The 25,538-nt window shown below is 40.1% G+C and overlaps 2 protein-coding genes across 3 annotated transcripts in view; both read left to right on the top strand.

Moving 5' to 3' along the window:
- The first annotated feature begins 438 nt into the window (after nt 1–438).
- Nucleotides 439–9,519, top strand: tamm41 (TAM41 mitochondrial translocator assembly and maintenance homolog). Its single transcript, XM_074643517.1, has 8 exons — nt 439–819; nt 2,177–2,359; nt 2,789–2,881; nt 3,144–3,294; nt 5,174–5,319; nt 6,456–6,621; nt 7,339–7,401; nt 8,517–9,519. Exons 1-8 carry the CDS (start codon nt 682–684, stop codon nt 8,612–8,614), a joined length of 1,038 nt encoding a protein of 345 aa, XP_074499618.1. The 5' UTR covers nt 439–681; the 3' UTR covers nt 8,615–9,519.
- Nucleotides 9,520–12,312: 2,793 nt separating this feature from the next.
- vgll4b (vestigial-like family member 4b) overlaps nt 12,313–25,538 on the top strand; it is a 46,128-nt gene continuing 32,902 nt past the window's right edge. The window contains exons 1-2 of one of the 2 annotated variants that reach the window (XM_074643691.1): nt 12,313–12,495; nt 15,060–15,133. In XM_074643691.1, the coding sequence (XP_074499792.1) occupies nt 15,070–15,133 (64 nt within the window). In that variant the 5' untranslated portion in view covers nt 12,313–12,495; nt 15,060–15,069. Of the gene's footprint in view, nt 12,496–15,037; nt 15,134–25,538 lie in introns of both variants that reach the window. The other variant, XM_074643699.1, reaches the window with a different exon arrangement.

Genomic DNA, 25,538 nt, shown 5'->3' with positions numbered 1-25,538 from the left:
CATTATTATTATTATTATTATTATTATTATTTATTTTCTTAATTTTATTTCAATTTTGAATTTTGAAGTTGTTTTCTCTAGTGTACTTATTAATGAGTTTGTCTATAAGCCCATCTACTTAAAAATTGGTTTATAAACTATTGTAATTAAGAACTGTAAATTGCATATATGAAAACAAACTTGAAAAAGGGAAACAATAAAGTTTAAAAAAATTTAAAAACTACAAAAATGCTGCAGTGTGTCGCCTAGTTTACATTTCACGACTGTATTCAATCATAAAACGAGGATACATGTAAAATAACTCACACAATAGTTGTTATTTTGGCTCAATTTGCTCACCTTCCATCTCTGAAGGAGACTCTTGCATCTCTGACTCCATTTCCCATGAGCCTCCGGGGCCCGCGGCGCACTCCGTGACGTCAATTTTAGTCGACTGTCAAGCGCACAGCTGACCCAAAACAAACTGACCTGATGAAACGACTTTAAACGATAAAAACTCTACATTTTAGTGCTCCTCGGTGATCTCAGTCGTGTTTAGTGGATCTGAGCCTCTCAGACTGAAATGTATCTCTTATTTTATGCGGCCAGAACTCCGTTTTTACACTTTATTTAGTGGTTTATTCCTCTCATTAACGAGCCTGTAGTGCTGCTGGAGAGCTCTCCTCCTGTAGCTGGCTCAACATGACTCTTCCAGCTCTGCACAACACCGGCGTGATCTACAGACGGATCCTGGCACACTTTCCTCAGGACATCAGTTTAGCTTTTGCTTATGGATCTGGTGTGTTCAAACAACACGGGACCAACCAAGGTCAGATGGAGGTAAGAGACAGCAGTCCCTGTGCTGTCAGTGTCACACGTGGGCACAGTGACATTGTAGTAGTTTGGCCTTTTAGACTAAATAAAGTCACACTAATGGGTCATTTTCCTAAAAGGAGACACGCATCATGTATGTCCTGTACTTTTCCTTTTTTTCTTGCAGTGTGCAATGTTACAGGGGATTCAAACAATGACAATCGCATATTGTTAGGAGATAGGTTCAGTATTAGTGCATGAAGGGGTAGCCAATGTGGTTTAAGTCAATATCACCATATTGATATGGATATTGGAAATCAGTATCACACTCTGCATCACAGTATTATGTAAATATCTATTCCAAAAATCTAACATTAACACAATAAACATGTTTTCAGTGCCAGTGTATGTGTGTGTTAATAACTTATTTTCTTATTTATGTTTTTTTGTATTAAAATATAATCATTTTCATTCATTTTAGACAACATAACTTAAAGGGACTGTTTGTAAGAATCAGAAATGCTTGTTAACAGCGATACCTGTGGCCGTTAAGTCAACGAAAGTCAGCGTCAGGCTCGCTCTTGTGCTCGCTCTAAAAAGACATGAACGAGCATCGCTAAACACAGTGAGGCGACACACGTCAGCTAAAACCACAATATCACTCTATATTTCACCTGCTTGGCAGTAATGTTAGCTGACCAGACGAAGGTCTCTCCATGAATCACTGCTGATCCTAGTGTTGGCTTTTCCTGCTTCAGCCTCCCGACCGCGGCCGGAGGGAGACACCGGCACCCGGTCGGAGACCATAACGTAACTCGCTGCGGAGCCCCGTCACTTCACAAGACACGGGAAACCTCTGCTGGTCTGGAGGAGATGCAGCATTTATTTCTGCACAAACGTCCACTGTACATTCACTAGATATTCTCAGAGCTAAAGTAACTCTTCTGCAGTGTGTAGTGTGCGCGCATGCACGTAAGAGTGGAGCAAGCTGTGAGTGAAGGCAAGCAGGCAGGCAGAGGAGCAGAAGAGCAGAGACTCCGGCCCTGGAGAGCAAAGCTACGGTCTCCCCCGCGTACTCCGACCGCGGCAAACACTGTTTTGCAAGACGGGCTTCACTAGATATAACTTTGCAGTTTCGGTGCTTCCGTGTAGTTTGTGTTGCAGTCTGAGTCTGAACAGCGTAGCCACACGCGAGCGCGCATATGCGAGCACTCATGGGACACAAACCCGGGTGATTTATAGGTGTAAGAAGTTAAAAAACAGTCCCTTTAATTAACACAATGTGATCGCCTCATCACAATATTACTCCAATGAAAGTTGATACACAACAATATTGAATGTTGTAAATGTGATGCTATTGTGTTTTACCTTTTGTTGTATACAGAAGAACATGCTGGACTTTGTGTTTGCGGTGGACGACCCAGTGACGTGGCACACCATGAATCTGCTGCAGAATCGCAAACACTACTCCATCCTCAAGCTGCTGGGGCCCAAGATAATCAGCTCCATACAAAATGACCACGGGGCTTCGGTGTACTACAACACACTGGTGCCGGTGGACGGGAGGGTAAATTACTTATCTCTAGTTTTCAATGTTTCAGCATCTTTTTCTACACCGACCTCCTGAGTTCACCATGACTACTTTTTTTGTGTCAAGTTGTCCAGTTTTCACTTTTACTGAAATCTCCTCATGTGTTTCTTAAGCAGTCATAGTTTGCTGAGTTTGCATCTCACAAAAAGTCAATCTTGTTATTGGTTTGATTTCAGTGTTTGTTTTGACCAACAATAATTATTATTAGCAGAAATAATGTACAATTAGTTTAAAGTAGGACAGACTCTGTTTTTAAATCATAATGCATATCAGTAAAAATATACATAGAACTTATGGTTAGTAATTCACTTCATCTCTGGCTCCTAAAACTTTATCTTTTTATTGTTTTTGTCTGGCTAGACTTGGTTAATACATACTTTAATGACCTGCTCCTCTTCTTTTCAGACAATCAAATATGGCGTGATCAGTACAGAGTCTCTCATTGATGACCTGATGCACTGGAAGACCATGTATGTTGCTGGACGCCTTCACAAACCAGTCAGTACTTAACTGATTTTATTGTGCAATTATTAATTTGACAAACTTTTTTATTGTCAAACCACTCAAATGTTTCCCTAGATTTTGACAAAGTTATGTGGAATGTATTTGTCAATAAGTGTACGGGACAGTCTTGTTGCACATTTTACTCTTCCAAAATGACTACCTATTCAGGTAAATCTTCAGGTTTTGCTTAAATGTATGTGCACAAATGTTCGCATCCATGCTTATGTGTATTCATACAGTATGTGTTTCCACGCAGGTGAGAATGCTGGCGCAGAATGAGAATGGAAAGCTACGTGCTGCTCTGGTGGCTAACCTGAAGAGTGCTGTGACAGCCTCCTTCCTCATGCTGCCAGAGAGCTTCACTGAGGAAGACCTTTTCCTGCAGATAGCTGGACTTTCTTATGCCGGTAACTAGCCTGCACAACTACAAAAGCTGGAAGATAAGATGCATGCATGCTTGGGACACAAATTCACCAAATCAGTTGTATTAATTACATCGAGATGAGCATAGATTTAGTAAAGTTTCACTCAACAGGGTTCCTAGTTAGCTGTCTGATGACGCACCACTAATCTGGTTGATTTGCATGCTAAGAATTAGGGACATGCCGATCCGTCCGATACTGGCCAAAATCACTGCATCGGATATCGGGGGAAAAAAAGTAGACTCCGATAAGATCCATTAGCCTAAACTATCTACCAACAACTGTCATTGAGGTATAGGCTACGTTGAGTGTTGAGTTCAGTATTTTAAACTGGAATCACAATTCCTTTGTTATTCTAAATACTCAGATTTAAACTTTTGTTAAAGTTACACTTTAAAGGGACTGTTTGTAACTTCTTATATGTATAAATCAATCCGGGTCGGTGTCCCATGCGCGCTCGCGTGTGACTACACTGTTCAGACAAGACTCCAACACAAACTACACGGAAGCATCAAAACCACAAAGTTCTATCTAGTGAAGCCCGTCTTGCAAAACAGAGTTTGCCGCGGTCGGAGGACGCGGGGGAGACCGTAGCTTTGGTCTCCAGGGCCGGAGTCTCTGCTGTACTCTGCTCCTCTGCTCCTCTGCCTGCTTACCTTCACTCACACACCGCGCTCGTTCTCGCTATTTCGCTCCACTCTCACGTTTATGCGCGCTCACTACACACTGCAGAAGAGTTACTTTAGCTCTGAGAATATCTAGTGAATGTACAGTGGACGTTTGTGCAGAAATAAATGCTGCAGCTCCTCCAGACCAGCAGAGGTTTCGCGTGTCTTGTGAAGTGACGGGGCTCCACAGCGAGAAACTTTATCGTCTCCGACCAAAACTCCGGTGTCTCCCCTGTTCCTTCTGACCGCGGTCGGGAGGCTGAAGCAGGAAAAGCCAACACTAGGATCAGCATTGATTCATGGAGAGACCTTCGTCTGGTCAGCTAACATTACTGCCAAGCAGCTGAAATATAGAGTGATATTGTGGTTTTAGCTGACGTGTGTCGCCTCACAGTGTTGAGGGATGCTCGTTCATGTCTATGTAGAGCGAGCACAAGCGCGAACCCGAAGCTGACTTTCGTTGACTTAACGGCCACAGGTGTCGCTGTTAACAAGCATTTCTGATTCTTACAAAAAGTCCTTTTAAATTTCACTTTGAATGGTGCTGACTATTCAAAAATGCTGCTGAAAGGTCTTTGAGTGGACAATTTTTAATAAAAAGAATCAGCAGTTTTGCATAACATAGTCATGTTCTGGGCTAAATCTTTCTTCCTTTAGGGGAGAAGAATATTTCGTTCACAGTTTTAGCATGATGCTTTTTAGATGGCTAGGTTAAACCAAGTGCATCCATACAAATGTATTATTAACAGCTTGGTTGTTTAAAAGAGGGAAAAATACTGTGTTGGGATATTATCAGTATCGGCAGATTCTGTAAGGTTGCGGTATCAGTATCGGACTTCAAAAAGTGGTATCGAGCCATCCCTACTCAGAATGCGCCACTGTGAACGAGGGTAGTGTTACCATGTAGGTTCCCGAGCTACAGAAGCAGAAGATAAAGTCACGAATAATGAGCTAATGAGTGTCGTATCACTACCAAACCTTTTACACTGGAAACTGAACACCAGAAGGAGTATAATATCTCTGACGTTGTTACTGCTATGGCACTATTTATATCCTTGAGCTACTGCAACACCTGAATTTCATCTCTTGGGATCAATAAAGGCTTATCTTATTTCATCTTATTACAGCAAAGATGGAAAAACTGTAAAGCAAATATATTACACCTAAGGGAAAACATGTTGTCTGTGCCTCTTCAGGGGATTTTCGAATGGTGATCGGAGAAGATAAATCCAAGGTGGCCAATATCGTCAAAGACAACATTCAGCACTTCAGGATTCTGTACAGCAACATCCTTCGGGACTGTCCTCACGTGGTCTACAAATCTCAACAAGGGAAGCTGGAGGTAAAACATGCTCCAAATACAACACAGTTTTTATTATCTCACTTGACATGTTAGCAACAAAAGAGTACATTGTGTGCTGTACATACACATTTTCCTTGTTTAACTTGTCACTCGTGTTTCATTACCTGTGGGCCAAACGTGCGTCACAAAAAATCCATGGGTGAAAAACGACTCTTGAGTTTCATTCCTCAGAAGCAAAGTTTGTGGATTTACAAGGTGTCTGCTGCATAAACTGAGACTCTACTACTAACTTTGACCAGATATATATGAAATAAAAAATGTAATATTTTGAAACTCTTATAGAAAAACGGTGACAGAGATATTTCCCAAAACATACGGATTGCCAAAACTGCCATAAAAAATGCTCACCTGTACTGCTTTAAAACAATATTATCCATGTGTCATGCCGATTCAGTGAAACTGGCAAACACTTGTTTAAACTAACAGGAACATAGCGTTGACCTGAATAGTACAGAGTGTCCTCACAGCCTCGGTAGTAAACTTTAAATGGGGTGTGACTGACCTGGCACGCTGCCCTGTTACCTGCGTTACATACAGTATTAACTAGTACAGCGTGTGTCTGTGTTTGCACATTTAAATGGCACAAATACATCCCTCTCTTATATCGGTGTAAGGTTTCATCTTATTATTATTATTATTGTTAAATGTTACCACCAGTCTCTGTTATGCCAAAATAAATATTCACCGCGTCATCCTGGAATAACAGGAATAAGTGGTTTTATGTGTGTGAGTAACACATTTTGCAGTGAACAGTGCTCTGGGGAATTGTACGTCATTAAGTCCCACATGCACGAAGCAGGTTTCCAACTTTAGTGGCCTTTTCAATGCGTTAACTAAATATTTTCTTCAGTCGTGCTCATCGTTGCAAGGCTGTGATTGGTGTTTTAAATGTGAGTTTTTAAAGTCAACATTGTTTCACCCACTCCAATCATTCCTACTAAACATCATAGTTATATTATCTTGAGATGCATTTTTACAGGTTACTAACAACAATGCACTTATTAGACTACATTACTGTCTGACCTCTCGTGAGACCTGTGGATGTGATAGTTGGTGCTGCTGCTGGTATTCAGTTGACTGTATGTATTCATAGTTTCTTGTCTATTTGCTTGTAGGTTGATAAAAGCCCCGAGGGCCAGTTTATCCAGCTGATGGCGTTGCCTCGGACCCTCCAGCAAAGGATCACAAAGCTAGTCGACCCTCCTGGGAAAAACCGAGACGTGGAGGAGATCCTGCTGCAGGTCGCTCAGGACCCAGACTGCGGAGCGGTCGTACAACAAGGTTCGGACTAAAGAACGGGTGTGGGGATGTAGAACAGAGGGAGAGCGAGAGAGAGGGATAGATGGACAGGAAAAAAGTCATCACTGTCGGATGTTTCATTAAAATACAGTCAATGCGATCGGAGATACGGTGCACGTTGGTTGTACAGAATACAGATAAAGGCTGATATTGTGTGTGGTGAATATTAAATAAGGTAGGATTATGCTACAGATAAATACTGCTAGGAATCCATTACACCAACATATTAACAAGGCTAATGTATTGTCAAAACATGCCCGGAACAAATATGCGGATGGATAGGCAAAGTAAACAAGTAGCTAATCAAATAAACATGTCATCCCTTGGCACCAAAAAGGTCCATCAGTTCCAAGATGCGCCGTCTCTCCTGGCTTCATCAAATCAGACCTGTAGTGTAGCATACCGGGTTGCCAGTAAACGTTATTGTAATTGCTGAAATGTGTGACACCTTTGTTAGATTGCTAAGTGTAATTTCTTTATGGACAATTTGAGTGTGTAGCTGTTTAATGTCATGTCATGCTGATTCAGGGTTTGAGATTTTTATTCTTAAAGTGATAAAGTAAATGCCAAACAATTCATCCTTAATTGATTCCTAATTATCTGGCCTCTACCCTTAAGTAGCATATCATGAAATCATATTTCAGAGGGATGAGATATTAGTTGCTGTATAATCGCTGTTATGTTTTTGTTCCTCCTCAGGTATTTCGTCTATTGTGAAATCCTCCAGTATAACGCAGAGCATCAAGGGCATTGCTACAGCTGGTAAGCACTCTCTTTACTTCTTTGCTAGATATTGTGGGGAAAATCCTACTTTCTACATTGTCAGGTTTTGTTAGTAAAGGCTGATTTTTGGTGCTCCAGATCCCTTAAAAGGAATAGTTTGACATTTGGGAAATGCACTTATTCGCTTTCTTGCAGAGAGTTGCATAAGAAGATTGATACCACTCTCACGTCTGTGTGCTAACTTTGGAGCTGCAACCGCTTAGATTAGCATATAGACTGGAAGTGGGAGGAAACAGCTAGCCTGGCTCTGTCCAAAAGTAATGAACTCAGCCTACCAGCACCTCTAAAGCTCACAAAATAAAATGCTATATCTAATTTGTTTAATCCGTACAAAAAACATGTACTTGTACAAATGACAATTTATGGTATTATGGGGTGTTTAGTTTAGGGTTCAGTGCCGGAAAGTGGATTTTATTCCCTTTGGACAGTCAGGCTAGCTCTTTCCCCCCGTTTCCAGTCTTTGTGCTAAGCTAAGCTCAGCTAACTGGTTGCTGGCTGTAGCTTCATGTCTACAGTACACCGTGGTGGAAGAAGTACTCAGAGTATTTCTACATTGTTGTATTGCTTACTTAAGTAGAAGATCTGATCAAATTTCACGTAAGTAAAAGTGCAAAAGTATCAGAATCAAAAGCACTAAAAGTACTCGTCATGTATGGAATGACCCTTTTCAGAATAATATATATTACTGGATTATGATTATTGATGCATTCATGTGTTCATCACTTTAATGTTGCAGCAGGTAAAGGTGGAGCTAATTTATTACTTTAATTGAATTACTTTATATACTGCTTGGAAGATTGTGAAGTTCCACCCAGGATCAATGAACACGTATCTTAACCTTTAATAATACATCCTAACTTATTTGTTGATTATATTTTTTATTATTAATCTGAATCTGCAAAGTAATTCAAAAGTAAAATAATCAAATAAATGTAGTGGAGTAAAAAGTACAATATTTGTGTATTTTGGACAAACTAGACATCTTCTAATGTCTGTTCTTAAACCTTCCACTGTGTATTAACAACTGCTCTTCTAATGTAGAAATACTGTTCTTCTGTTAATGTTCAGTATACTGTGTGTGTCCTCCCCCTCAGGCTTGTGGAAGACGGTGTCGTACAGCTCCAAGAAACTGCTGAAGATGTGGAAGGGTTGGAGGAGGAAGAAGAAGCCGTCTGTCTCACAGATGTCCTGATCCTGTCTGTTCACCAGGAACCTGTGTTGCTCTATAAACTTGTTAGCCAGACAGTCGACGTCCATTCTTTGTGTTTTTTACCCTGACAAACTTGTGGCTGGAAGAATCACACCCTCACCTCCCTGGTTATATATCACTGCGTAGCCTCTACGAAGGGGATCACTGAGCAGGTGGAAGTCTGTGTTTGAATAGCGTAGAGCTGTACAACTGCCCTTTATCACGCACTTCATAAAAAAAAGTTGCAGAAAAAAGGATGGCATTTCACGAGCCTGACTGAATTATGGCTGACATTTAATGGTACTACAGATTGGACCTTTCCGCATGATGATGACTGGCGGCGAGCAGCTCAATCGGCTATCTCTAGAGCCACAGCACTAAATCAATGTGAGCACAGCATGCACAAAATATCACATAGACTGTATACTACCAAGTATAATGAAGAAATTACTTTGGTGTCTTCTGTCATTTTTTGAATTATGGGATGGTCAGATCTGTGCATTTCCCATGTGAACGGTCAGATAACGGGCAGCTAAGAGATTGAGAATGATATTTCGTCTTTGTGCTGAGAGAGGGCTTTGTTGAACTCTTCAGATGTGGACTGCTGCTGTATGTTACACACACACACACACACACACACTTCTTATGCCCCTCTCAGCTCACCAAAGATCTCAAATCTTTCATCTCTTTACGTTTTTAACAGCAATTTAATGTTTGTATCATAAATTAAAAGATGGGATCACATTTGTTTTATGATAAAAATGTTCCTCATTGTTTAACAGTTTACCTCTCATACCCGTCTTGTTGTTATGAGCAGGTCATATTGACAGCTGGAGGTCTTCGATACTTGCTGTAGTCTAATTCAGTTATAAGATCTGGGTTTAATAAACATTTTAATACAACAGCAACTGTGATAACATTGTTTTTTTTACATCATTTAAGGCCACAAAAAATCCTAAATGAGTCCACAATGTATGGAAATAATTAGAAAAGTGTCTGTTTTTAAACATCACCATCTAAAGTCACAAATCAAACTTTTCCTCTAAGTTTAGTTACTATTTTGCTTTGCTGACTGTTAGAATACAAGAGGATACGGTTTGTGTCACTTTATTTGAACTGTTTTTTTCTTTTGTTTTCACTGTTAGGTTACTTAATTAGGATTGCCTATCAACTTCACTCCACACCTCACTTTTTCACAAAATAATATAACAAAATGTACCTAGAATTATTTTTACACAATAGATATTAGATTATCTCTCTTCCTCAGTTTTTCTGCTGCTCTACTACCCAGGGGGATTAATGAAGAGCAAACTTAATTAAGTTATTCTCATATTTTCATAGCAGGAAAAGCACAGGTGTAATTAATGACATTACTGATGAGTGCTTTGTGGCATGAAGAACTGGGATACCAAACTGTAACAAAGCCATCATCAATGTTTTTACTTACACCTGTGCATTTCCTGCTACAACTACTCAAAATGTCTGCTCTGATAAAGCAGCAAAACAAACCCAATACAGAGTAAAACAAGCATCTTTAAAATACAAGAGAGGGGTCTAAATGTTTGTAGAATTTGGCCATTCAAATTAAGGCTAATCATATAATTAAACAAATTATTAATAATAATAATAATAATAATAATGATAATGATAAAAACGTATACATTTGAATGTAGCCAGTGCTGCCATAAAGATATACTGGTCCTTCATTCCAGTGCAGTCAGTAGTGAAATTACCTTTTACTTCCTGGTACTGACACTTGTTTTTGTTCGCCACTACATCATGAGTCATAGTTGACAATGACTTCACTTATGGACACATGAATCATCTCAAGGTAGTCTCACGTTACCTCATACGATTTGTTGTGTACGCCTCTTTTTCACTGCGTGATCATCTACTGCATTTTTAATCATCTCTATTTTCTCACAAGGACAGTTTCAGGTCGATGTTTGTGCAATCCACACATAATCCAACCACTGCTAGTGGTGGAAAATACATTTACACTCCTACTTCACTACATTTCAGAGGGAAATCTTGTATTTTTACTCATCCCACAGCTATAGTTAATAGTCACTTTGCAGATTAAGGTTTTATATAAACAAACGATAATTTTATAAAACAATGTGTTGGTGTACATTAAACTACCTACCAGTATAAATTAGCTTTACTGAAACAAGCCACAACATAAAATGCTGCATACACAGTGATGCATCAGTAACAAATCCAGTCATTCTGGCTGCATTATAAGTACTTTTCCTCAGTGGTGGAAGAAGTGAAATGTATAGGCCTATAGTTACTTATTTTATAGCACACTATAATGTAGCCTAGTTGTAAGTAGATATAACTGTTTATTAATGTATTATGAATATATAAACACTTAGAAATTACTGTATAACTGCGTACAACTACATTATAGTATGTTATTACTCACTCATTATAAATGCTATATATTTAATATGGACCTTTTAATAAGAGTAACAACTAATAGGGATGTAAATGAACAATAAACTGAGAAGGCACTTATAAAGTAGCTGTTAAGGGCGGGAGCTCTCCTCTTTTTTAATAGACTTTATTTTAAATTTGTGAACGATGAGATTTGAGATCCAGGTAAACAATACATATAAAGGAAAAGAAGGGATAAATAGAAACAAAACACAAAAAATTTAACAAAAGTAACATAAAACCCAAACATGCCAGGGGTTGATATAAATAAATAGTAGTAACTTAAGTAAAAACATTAAAATGGGAGCACAAACTAACCAGTTTACTAGCTCTTTTTGTTTTTTGCAGAATATATTGTTTTAATACAGTATATAGTTCCATTTCTTTCTTCAAACATTAAAGTGAGGTTTAACTCTCGCAAATTTGCATTTATGAATGTAAAACTTTGCGACAACGATAATGAGATCGATTAGAAAAAATATTCTCTCTCATATATTGTGTTGAACCTTAAAAACAAAAAAAATACATTTTCCAGTAGAAGTTCAAATTCACAGATAATATTTTCCAAGATAAATCTACAAATATCTTTCCACAATTTACGGGTATGTGTACATTTCCAGAACAGATGGACAATATAGTCTCATGATGGGAATCACATAAGGCACAGCTTTAATCAATTAAATAATTTTTTTATTTAACAAAAAAACTCGGTAACATCGATGAATGATTTTAAATGACACTTCTTTTGGCCTTATTTAACAAAAAGTTTTTTGTGGGAGAGTCCAAACCTTTTCCCAACATAAATTGTTGACATGAATATTCCAAAAAGATATTCCAGGTGAAACAGAAACAATATTACATTGAAATAGAGCACACATCTTACGGTTGTTCTTACAACCAGATAAGTTAAAGCACACTTCTCCAATAGGTGAGTCAGCTACATCAGTAAAAGGAACATCAGGATCAGAAGCTGATATCATATAGCCTCTGAAACAGCATAGACATCCTCCTAAATGTCACAGAAGCAGCAGCAGCAGCAGCAGCAGCTGTAGTAAACACAATGACAGCAGCCTCACCTCCAGAGGACGTGATGCAATGGCTCATTATCATAATATATGCTGATGTCATCGCTCCAGCGCTCAGCCAATCAGCGCGCTTCACTTTCACCACCTGCTAGGAACTGAATTCCATCATTCCAGGCATTCCTCCTCTTCCTCCTCCTCCTCCTCCTTCTCCTCCTCCTCCTCCTCTTCCTCGTTTAGCCTACAACCAAGTTTGTCCCGACAGCTCTGTATTGTCTTCCCTCGTACAGCACCAGTTTAACCGCCGCTTTTTGTTGTCGTGTGTCTCTGTGGGATATATAAATATACATCTTGTTTTTGTTTATTTCTCTGTGTGGATATATATCATCATACTGGAAGATACCAAAGTGGCGCTTGAAGGAGGTATGTTGATGCTATAAACACCAAGTTGTTGACATTGTTTCGGGTTTGTAGGATGAGAGTGCGCTCTTTTTGTATTAGTCTTTGGCTGCAAATTGAGAATATTGTGAAATATTCAGCCTGTAAATGAAGACAGAGTTGTTAACACACATAATATAAGATAGGGCTGAAATAATATGCGCGTAGGTTGACATTTCATTCACGACATGAAGCCTTACTGGCTCGTTGCCAAACTTTCCCATGTCAAGAAATCCCCTTCAGCCACATGCTGTCCTCCAGGGGCATCTGGGACATTTAGTTGTGTCTCTTGTGAGTGTAAATCAAGTAGCGTGTTTTGCCTGACCTCTCTATAAATACAGCAAAGTGGACGCACTTGCTTCTACTACCAATAATAATCGGTTTCATTCTGGCTCGAGTTGATCGTATGAAAAGTTGGTCGCTTTTACGCGCACCACGTACACAGTGTGGTGTTGTGTTGTTGTTGTGACGCGCTACAGGACAACAAACTAGTATAGTCTGAAGCTGCACGAGGGAGTTTTTAATGATAATCTTCCTCAAAACGCATGTTTTCCTCGAGAAACGAGGGAAAGGTATCTCAGGAATGCAGAAAGAGGGAAGAGAAGAGAAGCGCGCCGGAGCGTTTTTCCTCCACAAATACCTCTCATAGCTCGGCCACACACTGAAGGCTCCACACTGGAGGACACGATGACCCAACACATGATAAAACAAAAGTATCACAGGAAGGTCATAATTAATACAATGAACTACAGGACAATAACAGTGAAGAAGTGTTCATGCCCTTTTAAATACTATAGGCTTCAATTTAGAATGACTGCAATACAAGTAAAAGTCCTGCATTCAAACTTAAACTTAAAGGTCCCATATTATAAAAAAAGTGAGTCATTTTTTTTTTATTATAAAGCATGCTTAAGTCCTATATAAATACTGTGAAAGTATCAAAACACTCAATCCACAGGGAAATACACACAGCCCGTATTCAGAAACTCTGCATTTGAAACAAGCTGTCAGGATTTCTGTCCATTTGTGATGTCACAAATATACAATATTTAGACCCTTTACACAGATTTAAACGTAAATATTCTAAATGTGTCCCAGTTTATTTCCTGGTTGCAGTTTGTATGTGAATGACATCAGCTGACAGGAAGTACACATGGACCCTAGCTGTTGCCTAGCAACGCAATTCTGTTGCAATTCCGTTGCAATTCCGTCAAAATGCGCTAAAACGGAGCGTTTAAGACAGAGGGTAATACAGGTATATTCAGGCTGACAGTATGAGGAAAATAAAGTTTTTTTGAACATTACAGCATGTAAACATGTTCTATTAGAAACACAAAATACAAGTGTGAACCTGAAAATGAGAATGATATGGGACCTTTAAAGGACCAGCGTATAACATTTCAGGGGATCTATTAGCAGGAATTTAATATAATATTCATAACTATGTTTTCATCAGTGTATAATCATCTGAATCTAAGAATCGTTGTGTTTTCGTTAGCTTAGAATGTGCCCTTCATATCTATATATAGGGAGCGGGTTCACAGAGTCCACCATGTTTCTACAGTAGCCCAGAACGAACAAACCAAACACTCTAGAGAGAGCCTTTCACGTTTTTACGTTACCTGAAGGCCACCGTAGTTCTCCGGCATGCTTGTGAAACTGCGGTAACGTGAGCTGTGGAGAGCCAAACCGCGGTACCGCCAGTTTTGCAGCTGGCGGCTCACGTTACCGCAGTCTTGGAAAGAGAGGAGTTAGCGGAGGGGTACTCGGCTGGTTGCAATCTGCAACCACACCAATAGATGTTGCCAAATCCGACACGTACCTTTAAGTAAAAGTACAGAAGTATTATCGGCAAAGTGCAATAGGTATCAAAAGTACTCATGCAGAATGGCCCCTACTAGAGTCGTATTATATGCTCTATATTTGAAATGCAATGATTCATCAATTAATTGATTAATCGGTTGACAGAAATTGGATTATTAGTTAATTGTTTGTCTTCTTTTGTTTTAAAGCATATAATGTACTGCTTCCAGCCTCTTGTCACCTTGGGTTATGGGAAATTATGAAGGACATTTTTCACTGTTTTCTGACATTTTATAGACTAAATGAGAAACATAATCTGCCGATTAATCAATCGTGAAAATAATTGTTAGTTACAGCCCCAAAGTCATATCTGAAATCGAAATGAGGGAAGACTGAATTCTGCTAAGGCAAAGTTCATGTTTAGCTGCTTGAGTTAAGACAACATTAAACACTAATGCGCTGAGAAGTTTGGCATATTTTGTTTTGTGGAAAAACACATTTATAATATAACTATGCCACAGAAAAAAATCTCAATTTGGTGTCTCGTATTGGTTCTGCTGTTGGCAGTGTTATGGCTTTATAGAAATAGAAATAATAGTGATTTTCTTTGTGATTGTGCTGACAGACCTGTGGAGGTCTTAATGACTTGGCATCTATGAAATATTAACCCAGTCGTTGTGTTAAATGCTACGTAGAGATGAAACAGCTCTCATGTTCAGCACAGTGCCCTCCCCTCTGTCCCGCAGGCATCCGAGCATGGAGACACCACTGGATGTTCTGTCAAGAGCAGCGTCATTTGTTCATGCCAATGAAGAAGAGAGTAAGTTTTTTATCGCACTGTGTTTGTGTGTCAGCAGTTTTGCTCCCACTCTGTCTGTCTGGCTGTTAAAAGTTGCCCTGTGGACAAATGATTTTGTGCGATTAGAGTTGTGTTACATATCGATGAAGTGCAACATTATGTTCGGCCATGAGCCTCGGCCCTGTTCTCTGCTATAAGACAATAGGCGTCTTTGTGCTGTGCGAGCTCGCAGTTGCAGATACACAGGCAAATGAGACCAACCGCACTCAACCGCCATCAGCACTGCTTTTTAACTCAGCTGCTTGCTTGTGTTAACCTGCTTTCACTGGAGTCAGGGTGGGTCTCTGTCTCATTATCTGTCTATACCTTTCTGTCTCAGTCTATATTACTGTCTGTCTCTAACTTTGTGTCTGTGTGTCGCTGCCTCGTTGATCCCTCTCTCATCTTCTCTTTCATTCTCCTCTCTGTCTTCTTCTTTCTTCTTCTTCTTTCTCCTCTCATAATCATGTCTGAGGACTTGCTGAAAAAAGAATTCCTTCCGAGATTAAGGAGAAATGGCCAATCCTTGTCAGCAGGCCTCTCCACCGCCAGCAGAGTGAAATCTACGAGGGCACTTAACATTCAGTGCTGATAATTGATCTGCACTGTTTGGAGCTGCAAGTTTAATTTGTTGTTTTAATAGTATTCCCTTTGACAGCTTAGCAGATTGTGCGTCATGTATTTAATAATCGCTCTCTGGCTGTGCAGCACTTAAACTTAATTTGCTGTTGTGGAGGAGTGACAAGCAGGTGGATTTATGATTTCTTTTTAATGAATTTGTTTGTGTTGTGAAGGAATTTTGAAGCTCCTGACACGTCAGGGAGCATGATTTGAGCTTTTAAAGGAAAGCCACATGATGTACTGAACTCCATTAAGATAAAATAATATTATAATTTGGTAGAAGTGCAAACTAGCTGTTCATATTCTGCAAGATGCATGATAATTCATCAATTTTGAATATTCAGTACATACTAGGGCTGACCCGAATGCTTCGAAGCTTCGACCGATATGAATTATTATTAGTTATTCTCAGATGGGTGTCACTGTTTATGTGTAGAGGTGCGTGTGTGTACAGTAAGGGTGTAAGAAAAGATATTATGTTTTGTGATATCAATTTTTAATTAATAGTTAACATGCAAGGAGGTACTCAGTCAAAACTTTATATCATTTCCAAAGAGATGCGACCTCTTAGTGTATGTGCCCTCTCAAAGTAGTGCTATGATGGATGTTACAGGGATTGTGATAAATGCAAATTTAGATCCCACTGTTCTGGCTGCATAAAAAAAGTCAACTTTTTTCATTCAGATTTTATGCATATGCTGATGAGTTTTCCTAAAATTAGATAAAAAAATTGCAATACATCGCCTCGCTTACAGTATCACAATATATCGCAATACATTGAGTCGTAACCCCTGTATCATGATACGTATTGTATCGCCAGATTCTTGCCAATACACAGCCCTTGTGTGCAGTATTGCGGCAGCCCAAAAAATGGTATTGGGGACAGCCCTAGTATACACACAGGAATGTTTTAGATAATCACTTGTGTTCATTGGTGTATTGAGAGACTAGGAACATTTAGAAAGAGCTTCAGCTGTAACGTCTCCCATGTCACCGGTTTGTTCCAGGCTTAAATGAGCTGAATATCAGCTTCCTTGCACTTGTGAGTGAAATGGCCTGGGAGCCCTCCTCCCCTCCTCCCTCCTCCTCCTCTGCTCCCTCGCTCCCCTGCAGTGTTTTTGTTTTTTCCCCTCTGCGCTGATGTCACTTTTTGTTGTGGGTCGTGCATGGCCTCTTTGTCCAAAAGACAATGCACTCGACCTGTTTCCACAATAGTGCAGGAGAAATGGGTGAGCCACCAACCTACTACTAGTTTACCAAACTAGCTATGAGTCAGTTCGGCCAACCAGGCCAGCAGGCAGTTGAGCAAGTCAATAACCTCTGCCCACTTGTTTGCATTTATGACCAGCCTTTGTAAGGCCGGAGCAGCACCTGATAGCAGAGCACAGAACAGGGAGAGGCTCGGCCTGCCTGCCTTTCCTTCACAACAGCAGGGTTAACTCATGAGGACCGAGTGGGGTTTGTCAGGGCCGGGCACTGCAGTTCACAACATTTAGAGCTTGAAATGAAAAGCATTGTTCAATTTATTTAAATGACACTGCCGCAGATAATCCATCTCTGTTGGAAATGAATTTCTCAGAAAATTACATAAATGCTGTCTTGAGAGAAATGGAATTACAGTCCATGAATAATGTATTGGTCCGAGGTCGCTCTGCTTGGCTTCAAAGTGGAAAATATACTACAGTAATAATATCTCAAAATAGAATAGTTGGCCTTGGCCCGGATTAATTAAGGCTGCTTGAATATGAGTGCCTGTTAGTTTTTATTCAAATTTGGACACCTTGGGGTGTTTTCTGCTTTCAAATTTCAAATTGCTGTTTGGACACATAATGATTATATCCCTCCTGACTTTTACTGTTCAGTCTGATACACTTACTAAACTCTTTAAACCGTGTCATCTAACCAACCATCATAATCCAGATGAGGGACGAGAGGAGGTGATAGAATTGTTTATTAATATTATCATTATTATTATTGTGATTATTACCATGTGCTCACAGGAATTAAGCTTTATCAGAGAGCAGCAGTGAGTGCTTTGCAGACTTTTTTGCCCTAAGTTTATTTACAATTTAATATTCTCCTAAAAAGAATTAAACACATATCAAAGATAAGGCAGTAAAGGACTAACATTGCACGGCAGCTGGATTCTCGTGATGTCACGAGATCATGCGAGAATCGCAGGATCACATCTCACACAAAACCCCATCTTTTCAGGCTTCAAGTAATGCGTTTGTGTCCGGCTTACCAATCAGCATCCTGTGAGGAGCTACTGGCAGCTATGGATGTGGCTTAGGTTTGTGAGGCGACACTGAGAGGCGACCGTTTGGTCTAAACAACTATAGTGGCTCCTGAAGAGGTTAGCGTAGATGCTGCAGTCGCATCAGTCATATCAGAACTGGAGAGTATTTCTTCATTGAAAGAAGAGCAAAAAATAGCACCGAAGGCTTTTCTCGATGGAAAAGATGTTTTCGCTCCTCTCCCGAGTTTGACTGGCCAAGTTTGATTGACAGATGATTCATCCAATTACCTGGCAAGTATTTTTTTTGAAAGTGCCTGCCCTTTTCCAGTTTCCGAAGACGGCTTCTCAGATGGTTCTGTGTAACAAACCATCTGGCGGGTCAGATTAGTAAAGGACAGTCCTGAGTGACAAAATGTCATCATAATTTTGTATGTTAATATGAATGTATACAAATAAGTTAAGTCCCCTGAAACCAAACCAACGGCATTACTGACACACACACACACACACACACACATGCACACACTCCAGCAGGGCTGATCCTTGCTGTCAGTGAGTTTGAAACAACAACACTAATCACAGGTCCTGACCTTGAATATACAGTAATTACACACGCACTAAAAAAGCAGTGAAGTAATCTGTGCCTTATATTTAATGGTGAATGTGGGGGGAATGCTTAATACTTGCCGTCACCCCTCCATAGCAATTTTGGTGGCTACTTGGAAGATGTAGCAGTGCGCTCCACCCTTCCTGGAAGCAAACCTGTATTTGAGATCAACCTTAAACAGTCTGGATTGCACTACATGCCCAGCTCAAAAGACAGACTGAAATATTGTTTGTAGCTCAGTGTTTTCTAGAATATAGCAAATTTTCAGAGTCATTTCTTTGGTTTTAGTGTGAATTTAAAGACACTGCCAGTCAGTAGGCCCTGACTATGCTTGTTGGGTCTTGGATGTTAGATCAAAGAGGACCGGTGGTTTAATGCCCGACTGAAGAGATGGAATACGGACCTTTTGTTTCTGACAGGAACCACAACAAAAGAAGAACTCGTGCCAAGAGAAGGTGGTTGGCTGAGATCTGTACAGTGCCCTCTGCTCTACTTCTGCACACGCATAGATACACATGCTGTACTCTGAAATACCACTTGTTTGTTTGGAGAAAACTTACACAGACACACACACACACGCACACACTTTAACAGAATCCCCCGTCATTGTTATAGTTTCCATGGTTTTGTTCAAGCACCCCCAGTCTTTTCCCAGCTCTTGGTGAAGGGAAGCAGTCCGTTATAACAGACACTTCTATAATGTTCTGTCTAATTCTTGTGCTGAATAACATTGAAAGTGGGTATTATATACTGTAGATTGTGGACAAAATAATAGGAACACCTTACAGTAGGCTATAATACATTCTGATACTACAACAACAACAACATTGCAGCAGTATAAAATCCACATAGAGCTGATTAAGCATCAGTCTCAACAAAGACGGAACATTTTGATCGTGAATGTACTGAATTCATTGCCAGGCTGTATTGGATTGTGTGATTTTGCCAGTTGTTCCTGTTATTTTGTCCATATGCAGTTTAAATGTGCAGTCTTGGGTGGGTATAAGTAAATTTGGTCATTGCTTACTAGTAAATACTTGATCCCCGCTGTCTAAATCTGCTCAACACCATGTTGAAATTGAGTTAAATTGTCTTCCTTTAGCAATAGACAGGTGGGTAATGTGATTTACAATTTCACATGCTATGGTAGTTATTGGCCCAAAGTGAACCTTATTTTTTTTAGCCATGCTAGTGGCATGGATGAATCCTATTGACTTTGGTGATCCCTGATTTTTAATCTGGTGACATCATGGGGATTTTTTGTTGTCCAATACTTTTGTTTATGACAAAATAGCCATTAAAGATCAACCTCAACTGTACTTTTGTGTGTTGCAAATGTCAGCGTGCTAACAATCTAAACTCAGATGGTGTATATGGTGAGCATTATGCCTGCTAATCATTTAGCATTGTCATTGTGAGCAAGCCCCCAGGAAGAGCGCCGGTTGTTGAGCCCAATTTTCATAGTGGCCAAACGGCGGTACTACAACTTCAATGTCCGTCACGTGATGCCATTGGGCCCAAAAAGACTTTTTCCCATTGACTTACATTGGGAAAGAGACATCTGTAACTCAGCAGTTAATTCTTTTTGAGGTAAATCAACTTCCCAATACGAACTCTTTAATAGCCCTTATTTAAATCATTAGGTCCTCAAAGTTGTAAAATGCCCCAATAGCTTAATCCAGAGTTACTTCCCTTCCTCCGTTCATATGAATGAGACCCAGACTGTGGCTGGAGCGAGGGCTGGGAGGCGGATGTTGCGGAAGATCCGGTTACTCTCCAGTCGGAAGTCGAGACATTTTGGCAACATGCGCCACTGAGCAACTTTCATAGGAACCATTTCTAATGTGTTTGAACTCCAAATATATAAATAGATTGATAGATTGATAGTAATGAATGATATTTCTATTATTCTTTATTATATGAAGCAATAACACAGATTTTATACATTAAATAAGGCCTATGTTTTGCCTCTTCTGTGTCTCTGGCACCACATCAAATAATTAGCAGGCCTGTATTTAATAGTGGTGCAACGGTCGGTTTGTACGTCGGTTTGTTTTTTTGCCGTTTGGTTTTGCATCCCTAATAGGAACCTACTGTAAATTCAAACATGCGACAGGTCCTGAGCAGATTCACAAAGCTCTTATACCCTGCTTACTGGAAGCACCGGTTATGACTAAGCTATTTCACTGTTATACACAATTGAACTGAATGTGATACTTGCAGGATTTCCTTCCCTTTCATCTACATTTTGTTGGATGGCCTACTTAGGGCAAAATTTGGACAGCGTTGTACCGTCTGTGTTCATAGCTTTTATGTTCATACTAGATTTTATGAAATCTGATTTTGACATCGGGCAGTCAGGCAAACTGTAATTCAATCTGGTCAATGTGATCCTTTAGTGCAGGTCCACACTGAGGTGGACCAGACTATCTGATGTAATCTCATCCAGTCATAGTCCTAGTCTAGATTGTGCTCACATAAAGCATGAACAACTGCAAGCTTGGTTAATCAGACATTTAAAAGGTTTTAAGGGTGGCGTTGTAGTCTCAGTAAGTGAGCAGTCGAAACTAGTCAGAGCTTGTCGATGATCAGAAAGTGTAATCGGAGAGCTTGCATCATGACAATTTGTCTAAACCTTGCTGGAGGCAAACAGTATTCTTGTTGGGAGGTAATTTGACCGAGGACTCATGCCAGTGAGAGGGATGGGATGGGTTTTGGGGTGTGTGTTTGGAGCTTTTTCAGCTTTTTGCCCTCCAGCCTGTCCACGTTTCTGACTGATATTACTCAGTGCTTCCTGTGTAACACGACACAGGTGTTAAACAACTGGACGTAATTGTGTAAGCATACAGATGGTGAGCAGCCATCTCTGTAACTCATCTTCCCTGCAGTGTAATAGAACTTAAACTTGAACACATGATGTGGTCTTTGGGTGTTTTAGTAACCCAGCTAGTCACAAGAAAAAGAAGGTGAACTCTGATGCTATTTAGACTGCCAATGATAGCATGATAAATGTGTAGGGTAAATAAACAACGTTGTTAGAATAGTTTGATAGTTCCAGGCGTATCTGCAGGTTGATTGCCAACCTCACGACCACTTATGATTCAATTATTGGACATGTCTACTCAGTGTTTTTTATATTTATATATAATTTATGACTAAAAATTAATGGTATGCATGCTGTAGTTTTTGTGTATGCATGCCATAAAAGTTGAAAGCGGAGTTGTACGCATGAAAGACTGCATGGTCTATTGTCTCAAACACAAGCAGTGTTTTATTGCCTATTTTCCTATCAGTTCCCCAGTCAGTGCCCGTTGCCGTGTTATTGTTAAATGGGTTACTGTCTATGATGTCATTAACTGTTAACAGTGTTTGAGTTATCGCCTGCTATCAGTGTGTGTGTGTGTGGGTCAAGGAGTCTGTAGCAGATAATACTGCATGGTTATCAGCACATTTTTTATGAGTGCTTTAACGATGTCATGGATGACTCGGTCAAAGTGATGTACAGACGATGTGCAGGGTAACACTTGTCCCTCTTTAATGCTGACCTCATTGTTACACTCCTGCTCTTGTTCTCTCACACCTGTCTTATCTCTTTTTTTCGTCATCACAGAAGACATTTACAGTATGTGAGGTATTACTGGAGGAATCCTGCCCGTGCCCTTGACTGAGGCTCTGGCCTCAAAACAGGAGTCGGTGCGCTGTGGGTGCTCCTAAATGGTTGGAGTGGGTCAAATGATAAAGTATAACACTGTAATTAATCATAGTCCAGCACTGTGATGGACAGAGTTGAAAAATGTCTGTAATAGTGTATTAAAAAAAACAAGGGAAGAATACTGTGTCCACAACTCTGGGAGTGGACTTTCCCCCCCAAAAACAAGGCACACTTTTTTATTATCATGACGTCATGACATTTTGCTCACTGATCTTCCTCGGGATCAAACTTTTTTTACTTTAACAAAGCAGTATCTTTCTTAGTGTGTTTATCTTTATGATGTTAGCAAGAACTTATCAAATTCAGCAGAAGCTTTTCCCAGACTTGAGCAGTTGATCATTAGTCAATCTGCTCATTTTATGGACTCTTGACTGTTCTACTGTACTGTGTTGTTACATAAAGTATCTTATTATCGGTAGGCTAAGTGTTTTTCCAATTTGGCAAATGACCGAACATTTTCGCCCTTGCCTCGTCCTGGTCTGAACTAGGGATGTGACGGTGAGGACATTTTCCCACCGGTTAATAAACCGGTGACAACACCGGTGTTATCGATTACATCGGATATTTTACAAGAAAAGGTGACGGTCAATTTGTGTAGCGTGCTTACTTTGATCTCTACCGTCGGGTGGCGGTGTGTCTGCCTCTACGGTAGAGCTTTCGCTGCGAGGCCGCAGGGGTCTAATGGCGTCGCTACGCCCTGCACACCGGCTGTGACCACTCCGTTCTCCTCGCGACAATTTTCCCATTAACGTTGTGGTTCCCTTATAGCATTGGGTATATTTCTGAAATATTGCCAAATAGGCGCTTTTGCTTTTCGCTTCGACACCAAATCCTCCGCCATCTCTCGGTCTGTCAACGCTCTCTAATCCAGTGTGTGTGAAATAGGCTATGACACCTGCTACTCTGAGCTGAGACTCCGTATGTTGAAGACACATTCACTGTCAGTTTGTAGCGTCCGTCATCCGACTATCGATTGATAACATGCTGCTGATACGCCAAAATGAACTAAAATGGATTTTATTTCTGTAAAAAAAAGCAAAGCGACGGTGGCTGCGTTGTGTACTTAATGTAATCGGTGTATGCCCGACCACCGTGTAACACCGGTAACACCGACTACTGCGGCAAGCATAGTCTGAACATAGTGAAACTGTAAGAGTTTGACACTTTTGGGGTAAAAACACTTAGAAACTTTCTTGCAGGAAGATGAAATAATGATGAGCCAGTTAGCTTAGCTTAGCACAAAGACTGTAAACAGGAGGAAACAGCTGGCCTGGCTCCTTCATGGAGTCTCTGCTGGTTGCCTGGCAACCTCACACTGATGACAAGACTCCAGGAAGTCCCTGCGAAGAAACACTTTGATTACACTTTGGTTTTTGTGCAGAAAGTTAAAAATGAATTATTAAAATGAATTATCAATTAGCTAGCTGTTTCCCCCTGTTTCCTGTTTTTATATTAAGCTCAGCTAAGCTAACTGGCTGATAGCTGTAGCTTCACATTGAGCGGACAGAGAGAGGTATCAATCTCCTCATCTCACTCTTGGCAAGAAAATTAATAAGTTAATTTCTCAAAATGTCGATATATTGCTTTAACAAACTGAACTTCTATAACAGCTGTATATTTATTTTTAAATGAATGTGAATAAGGGTTGTTGCGCGGGTCACTTTAGAGGTGGGTCATTGTCTGTGCTGCTCAAAGAGAGCTTGGTTTAAATGTAAACTGTGTATAAATAAATCTATTCAGTGCTTCTTATTCAAGATAAATGAAAAGCTGGTTGTGGGAAGTGAGGGCTTCCCAGTAACTCCTCCTTACCATCAGTCTATCTCTTGTTGTCTTACCCTCCTCCCACATTCATCTCTCTGTGCCTCTAGATACACTCCCCTCTGCAGTTCAATTTACTAGTCTGTTGACCGCAGCACACACACACACACACACACAGACACACAGACACACACACACACACACACACACACACACACACACACACACACAGACACACAGACACACACACACACACACACACACACACACAGGCACTTACGTCATTGTCACTGCTTTGTTAACGTCGTGATTCAGTGGGCGCCCATTAAGAATAGAGGGGCAAGGGGCCACCATGGTCACAGGGTCAAAGGTCAAGTGTCAAAGGGTCACAGTTGCAAGTCACAAGGTTAAATACAATCGACCGTTGTTTTTCAAGCATTTCTGTTTTGCACTTCGACTTAACAAATGTAGGATTTTTGAAAGACATTTATATACCAGTAATTGTTTTTGCTGTTTTTCTTTCTAAACAGCTTTTTTTCCACTTATGGAAAGATTTTTGTCTCTTCTCTTAAATAGTTGTGTGTAGCTAGAAAAGATGTGGTTTAAGTGATTTACTTGTTGTTCCATGTATTTTGTGATATAAATGGTAAGGGATTTGATTTCTTAAATTCCCTTGTAATGCCATCCTCCTTTATTAGTCTTGGGAGGGTGCAGGAATCCATTAAATGTCTTCTCTGGTACACTTTCTGCCCCTAGCTGATGCTTTTCACCTGCTTGCAAGATCTTTCACTGTTAGGCATTGAGGTGGATAGTCTAGATTGATTGTATGAAGAGTCATCCACCTCACAGAACAGGTCAAGTTGTACATACTTTTTTGTAGCCACCACCTTTCACAGGTGGAGCTTCTCACTCCCACCTGTACATCAACATGTCCTAAATAATTGCCTGAGTGATAAGATGAATTTGGGGCGGCCCTGGCTGCTTTTACTTCAAATTGGCTAAAATGTTAAAGAACTCATGTCCTACATTTGCTCTCAGTAAATGCCACGCTTGCTGGTCCCACTCCAGCTCTGCTGTCTAAGCGAGGGAACTTTTTCTCAGGGCTCGTGCTGACCACACATACTTTACATTCCTCTCTTTTTGATAGCATTCACCATAGTTACTGAGAATGAAATGAAACAGGATTGCAAAGCCTCTCACAAAGAAAAGGTTAACCTTTTTTTATAGTGCTAAAAAAGTATTCCTGCTGAGCGTTCTTTGTGGTTAGTGAAGTCAGTTGATTTGATTAATGACTCTGAGTGTTGTAATTATCCCATACATGCAGGTATTCAGAAAGAAAAGAGTTAGAGTATTACTTTCCAAGGTGATTTTGTGCAAGAATATAAATTCCTTTACAGAAGATAGGAAGGGTGGCACATGGTAATACCTGATAGTCTATAGAAATACTCCT

This window comes from Sebastes fasciatus, chromosome 1 (genome assembly GCF_043250625.1).
Source record: "Sebastes fasciatus isolate fSebFas1 chromosome 1, fSebFas1.pri, whole genome shotgun sequence".
NCBI classification, from domain to species: Eukaryota; Metazoa; Chordata; class Actinopteri; order Perciformes; family Sebastidae; genus Sebastes; species Sebastes fasciatus.
Note: the sequence above shows the minus strand (reverse complement) of the source record. Positions and strands in the feature narration are given on the sequence as shown.